General features: G+C 35.9%; 1 protein-coding gene across 1 annotated transcript in view; it reads right to left on the reverse strand.

Annotated features, from left to right (window-relative positions):
• LOC110025388 (cell division protein FtsZ homolog 2-1, chloroplastic-like) overlaps positions 1 to 5,962 on the reverse strand; it is a 28,106-nt gene extending 22,144 nt beyond the window's left edge. The window contains exons 1-4 of the mRNA XM_020725842.1: positions 5,807 to 5,962; positions 5,680 to 5,728; positions 4,534 to 5,287; positions 3,562 to 3,861 (exon numbers count right to left, since the gene is read on the reverse strand). Coding sequence (XP_020581501.1) covers positions 3,562 to 3,861; positions 4,534 to 5,193 — 960 coding nt within the window. The 5' untranslated portion in view covers positions 5,194 to 5,287; positions 5,680 to 5,728; positions 5,807 to 5,962. The remainder of the gene's footprint in view (positions 1 to 3,561; positions 3,862 to 4,533; positions 5,288 to 5,679; positions 5,729 to 5,806) is intronic.
• Between the last annotated feature and the right edge of the window lie 454 nt (positions 5,963 to 6,416).

Genomic DNA, 6,416 nt, shown 5'->3' on the forward strand with positions numbered 1-6,416 from the left:
TTCTAAGAAACCGGGGGGTCTTTGTTTGCAAACTAACCTTTCTTGTAGGTACACTAACGACCCTTTGCATCTTTTGAGATTGCATGTTAAATACTCTTTTGCTCCTCGTTACGTCTTTCAAGACCAAGGGATGAAAATTATAATTTTGCTCCCGATCGCAGTGTCATAAGATACTGACCAATGATTCTTCTAAGATAGATGAGAAGGTAGGTATTCTCCAGTGCCCCCTAAAGGGCGTTGATGTCGGGAGGTTGCCGAACTTTCGGATGAATTGGACTTGAAATCGCTTTAACGTATTTGGAATTTTGAACTTTAAAATTAATATATGTATATTTTTTTCTTTTCTAAAAAATGGCCGGAGGCTATGATACAAGCCCCCAGTCATCCTCATGTGCCTAACCACTCGATCCAGCACCGCAAGGCAAATGCACTTAGGCGGGCTCCAACCCGTGGCCCCAGGAGACTTAGAACTGACTTCGGAAATACCAACCAAAAAGTCACGGCGAGCGGCATATATATAAAACATCACTCATTTAATTTTAAAATGATTGGGAAAACTTGAGCTTTTAAAATTCAGGTTATTGGGGTTTTAAAATATCGGGGACCCGCACCTTTAAATATTTAGGCTCTATAGGCTTAAAAGCATTCAAAATTATAAAGTTTTAAATTTTTAGGCTCTAAGGGCTTTTAAAGATAAAAAACAAATTTTTAGGCTTTTCAAACTAAAAATTTAAGTTTAAAATAAAAGGCAATGAGAGGTTTTTAAATTCAAGTTTCAATGGTTAAATTAACCTAAAGTTGGACCTTCAAAATAATTAGCTTAAGGTTTATAATTAATCCAAAATTTGAAAATTTCAAATTTAATCTCTTTAAGTTTGAATATTTAAAGCAACCAAAATATTAAGTATCGGTGCTTTTAAAGATAATCTAATATATTTGGGGGGCTTAGCTTCATTTAAAGTTGAAGCACCAAAATGCATAAGGCTAAACTTAAACTATAATTCAAATACCAACCCGAATAGAGGAGCTAAGTTCGATTTAAAAAAAAATCCACCATCGGATTCACAATACTCTTGCTAGCGAACAAAAGACAGTATTTCTTAAAGCCAGGAGATGTAACATTGCATATGATAATTTCCAAATAAAAACATAAATTTTCAAAATAGCTAAAGATCTTTAAAGTCTATATAAACCTCATGATATTTTTAAGTCAAATGCAATAATTTGGAATATAAGAAAATATTTTGAGACTCTGTTTGTACTCTCTCAAATTGTGTATGCTTTAAGAGATTTGTAGAGATAGGATTTTGATACGTGAATTCAAAATCTCTTGTTCAAAATTGCAAAGCATAGCTATAGTTTAAGGGTTACACAAGCCTTTAAAGCCTCCGAATTCTTTAAGATATTCAAATATATAAATTAAATGTCCGCATGTGCTCCAAAATAACATATTTAATGCTCAAATAATAGGTTCGAGAATCTTGAGCGGGCGAATCGGGCCGACTTGTCTATAGAGCAGGATTGTAAGTCTCATCCCACCAGTCTGATCCTCTTCCTAACAATGGCTGGAGTTGACGAGTCTAGTAAAATAAATGTTCAAATCTTGAAATAAAAGTTTACAAGTCCAAATCACCAAACTAGTTTGATCCTGATAAAAAAACTGGAGTCGATAGGACTTATCTCCTAAAAGTTTACACTGACAAAACTGAATGTCCCACCCTACTAGTTTGATCCTCCTAGCAAGGACTGGAGTTGACGAGTCTAGTAGTTTTAAAATAAAAATCTAAATTTTAAAATAAGAGTGTACAAGTCTAAATCACCAAACTAGTTTGATCATCATAAAAACATAGGAGTCGACAGGACTTGCATCCTAAAAGCTTAAACTGATAAAACTGAATGCCCCTTTTAAATATAAAATGGTCAACAGCCCGATGATGGTCGTGTTAATTGAAGATTTCAACCGGAGGGGTAAATTGTTTAAGTTAAGATTTATTAAAGTAAGCAAACAAATATTTAAGCAAAATTCAATCACTAAAAGCTTAAAGCTAAATTCTATCCACTATCTGCAACAATTTATAGAGGGTGATAAGCTTCTGATTGAGTTCAACTCACAAAAAACAAATATCATATCAAATATATCAATATATTCACAATCAAGATAATTAAATGTCAGTAAGAATGTGGCCCGAGACTTCTATCTGCATGTTTCTGTCGCCAAACGACACCACAAAATATCGATTACGATCAGAGCCCTCTAACAGGGAAAAAATTTGCGTACGTAAGATGTACGCAGCGCTGCATATATAATGGAGGTTATATTCACATTATATCGGCATTATATTTTATCCCCTGTAACATCCATGTAACTTTCATGTAACTTCCATGTAACCTAAAGATATGTGAAAACAGAAGCGCAGAACTTATTTGTAAATTTAGGTAGGTTACAGGTAGGTTATATGGATGTTAAATCGAGATTATAGGCGATATAACACGGATATAATGCAGATATAACGTGAATATAACATCTATTATGTACGCAACGCTGCGTACGTTTTACGTACGCAACTTTTTCTCTTATAATAGGGTGGTTGCCGCCAAATGACACAATTTTATTACGGTCACAGCCGCGCCCATATATTCCCCAACGGCTTTCTACCCTTCGAGTTGTAAATCATAAGGGTATAATTGATTGACATAAAACCTTTTGTTAGCTAAGATCGACTTAAATTTGTCCCCTCAGACAAATATCCACCCCAGATCTACAAGAATCTCTTGGACGACGCAGTCCATAACTGTTGATAAGAATTCTTCTATCAGGTTGGGCCGACTACTTCCTCTGACTAAGTAAATCAATGACCACGATGACCCGGGATGATGGAACTTGATCAGGTTCATCTTCATTCCCCCAACACCCGCTTTAAACTATAAGTGATGAATTTTGCAACTTAAATCCTAAGTTTGATGCTATTATAAGTTAAATTTTCAATTTTTAATAACTAGCCTTAATCGAAAGTGTTTTCATGTTATTGGAATGGGTAATTAACCATAGGGGTTTGCACCTATGGGAAACCTTGAACCTGAGATCAAGAAGTCCCCGCTAAATGATGGCGAAATCTTTGGGTAGTGTCTCGTCTACAATCCAATTAGCCTTCTGGAAATTAGATCATTTTAAGCTCCGTCTCAAAACAAAAATTAAAATAAACGCAGAATTGTCCTAGGAGCGGTCGTGAATTTTCGGAGCTCACAATGACTAAAATCAGAGCATATACTATATAAAGTTTTATTGATATGGATTTAATAGATAAGACTACTGATTTATAAAACTTAAATTGGATTAGAAGCTTGTTCAGAAAATCAATTTAGTTACATCGGTGGTGCTTAGGTCTCAACATGCAAGTTCTAAAACGATGGGTCATTGATACAAAAGCAAACTAAAGAGAGGAACACAACAGAGTGAAATTAGCTACTTCAAGAACTTTTAAACTTTAAAGTGCTAAATAAAATAAAGTAATTTAAGAAAGAATTCCACTATCAAAATAAATAAAAAGCCAAAAACAATACTGTGATTATGTCCGAGATGCCACGAACACATTGTCTTAGTATATCATCCGCCAAATTAAATGCTTCGGACACAGGTGTGCTTGGAGAAACAGCAGTTAACAGCTTATCATTTGGAATGATGATGAGCGTATCAACATTTTCCCTTAGAGCTGCAATTCCTTCTTGTGCTTGAACTGCTCGTTTCCTTCCCTCAAATGAGAAAGGAGTCGTGACTATACCAACTGTGAGTATGCCCATTGACTTTGCAATTCCAGCAACCACAGGAGCACCACCAGTCCCAGTCCCCCCACCCATCCCAACCTGCATGAAATTGCATGCCAAATAAAAAAAATACAAAATTTAAAACAAATGTCATATTTGCAGTGTAGAATATAGCATATTAAGGAACCAACATAACTGGAGAAATGAATAAAAGAAAAAAAGAAGGGATAAACACTTTAGAGAAAGGAAAGGGGGTTAAAAATAAATTGAAATAAGACATTCTAAAAATATGCTATTATTTGTGTTTACATATTTAGCAAATAATTCTTATGTATTTACCTATCTCACAGCTAAAATTTCATTATTGCATACATTGCACTTCAATAATTTAAACCTATACATGAAAAGATGGATTTTACTTTTAAAAGTGATAATAGTGATATTTTTTTATGTGATATTAAAGATTTGAGTGCTATGTGTGTAAATTTGAAAGTCTAGGTGTGATACAAGCAAATACATAAGAATTGTGTGCCATGTATGTAAATTCCCTTAAGAAAATATTTTCCTAAGGCACAAAAGAAAGCATTTATAGACCATGTAACAAACAAAAGCCATGCAGTGACTATATTAACGTTAAATTTTATAACTGATTTCAAAGTTCAAGCTTTAATAACAAATAAAATTATATACAGAAAAATATTCACCGCCATGATAGATTCAAGTGTAGATTCTAGCTTATCAAATATAACTTCAAGACCATAATTAGCTTACTGTTACAAAAACCATATCAGCACCATAAACAGCCTCCTCTATCAATTCTTTGCTTTCCCTGGCAGCATTCATGCCAACATCTGGGTTCCCACCAGCACCAAGACCCCTGGTTAACTCCTGTCCAATAGGCAAGCGATGCTCAGGGTTTACCGGAGACATCCTCATGGCTTGAACATCCGTGTTAACAATCCAGAACTCCACTCCATCCATGGAATGCTCAATCATTCTATTGACAGCATTAGAACCTCCACCACCAACTCCAACCACTTTTATCGTGGCTGCATTATCTTCTTTATAATGAGATGAGTCCATTGCATCCTCAAAGAAAATTTCACCTGCGTTATCCTTTCTTGGATTAAGAAGTGGGTTATTCTCCTCTCCTCGAAGCATTGAAACCTCAGGATGCGTATTCAAAAAAGGGTCTTTCTTCTGATATTTCATAATGTGAGAATTTGAACAGCATTTCAGTCTAGAGTTGATGGTGGTAATGGAGTTTGTCGTCTGCCCTAAGCCAAAGGGGGTTTTGCAGCCATGACAGAACCTGAGTGAGCAATTTCTGCCAATGCCGCTGTCTAATAGTGTTCCTCCTCCAGGAAAAACAGAAATTTGAAGCGAACATCGGGCGTCAAATGATGTTATAAACGGAATGCACGTCGCCATATAAGAGGCACCAAGATCCAATGTATTCTTAGGGCACAATAATTTCTAAGAAACCAAAATACATATGCTTGGCTATACTTCTTATTCCAAGAACCTGACAAAAAGAAAGAGCAACAAAATAATGGCGAGCTCCTGCTACAAATAAACAGTGATCAAATGCTATCAACAAGAACTAACCTAGAAGAAACAAAAATATGCAAAACCTACATACATTCTTCGAAGATGAGACAAAACTACCATAGTTGAATCAACTAGAAATATCATCATTTAAATCGTAAAAACCACTGAAAAAAAGAACTAGAAAAGAAGTACAAACCCAAAATAAAAGAGAAGACAACCTTGAGCACGGCAAAAATTAGTACAAAAAAAGTTTTTTTCTAAAAGAAAGACTGGGTTCAAGCTGAAACCTAACAGAGGAAACCAGAAAGCGCTAACAAAGAGAAAGAAGAAGAAGAAGCCCAAAGAGGTGAAAGTCAATCAGCATACCTCAGATAATTCAACAGTTCACTAATGCATCGGTCCGTCCACTTCTAGCCTGTAAGAGAATAAGGAGAAGAAGATCGAAAGCAAAAGAAAAACATAAAGAATCAAAGGTGGAGATCCAACTCCTTACCATCGAGGGTTTAGGCGATTGGTTGATCCCTTAAACCCCACTCTCGGCAGCTCATTTGCAGTTTTTTTTTCCTTTTTATTTGTTTTGTATCTTATAGTGCAGACAGAAGGCAGAGTACAAGGACCAGCATGGTGGCCATCTTCCATGGGAGCTGGCGGAAGCGTGGGAGTAGTCCGGCTGGATCAAATCCTACCGACCGATCAGCATCAAGCGGTCAGTGTCCTGCTCTGGTTTCGTGTCGCTTTCGGATCTATACCCATAATCAACCCGATTGCTACATGTTGGGAAGCAAAGCTTGGAAAGACTTACAAGGATAGGACCAATGCACTTGAACAACTCGGGTCAGGGTCTGTTTGAGGCAGTCGTAGCTTTTTAGATTTCAGCTGCAGTTGCGCTGTTCCAAAAAGTTGCTTTAGGAAAGCTGCTGCGGGGAAGTTGGCTGTCTGTTTGTTGCAGCTATTTGAAAATAGTTGTTGGTCAGCTGTTTCTAGAAAAATGACTATTTTGCCCATATTTAATAAAACTATGATAGTCACATATTTGATACTTCATAAGCAGAAATTCATTTCAAAACAGAATAAAAGTTCAGATATACAATTTATTTTATTAC

The sequence above is a fragment of the Phalaenopsis equestris genome, unplaced genomic scaffold (assembly GCF_001263595.1).
Source record: "Phalaenopsis equestris unplaced genomic scaffold, ASM126359v1 Scaffold000297, whole genome shotgun sequence".
Taxonomy (NCBI): Eukaryota; Viridiplantae; Streptophyta; class Magnoliopsida; order Asparagales; family Orchidaceae; genus Phalaenopsis; species Phalaenopsis equestris.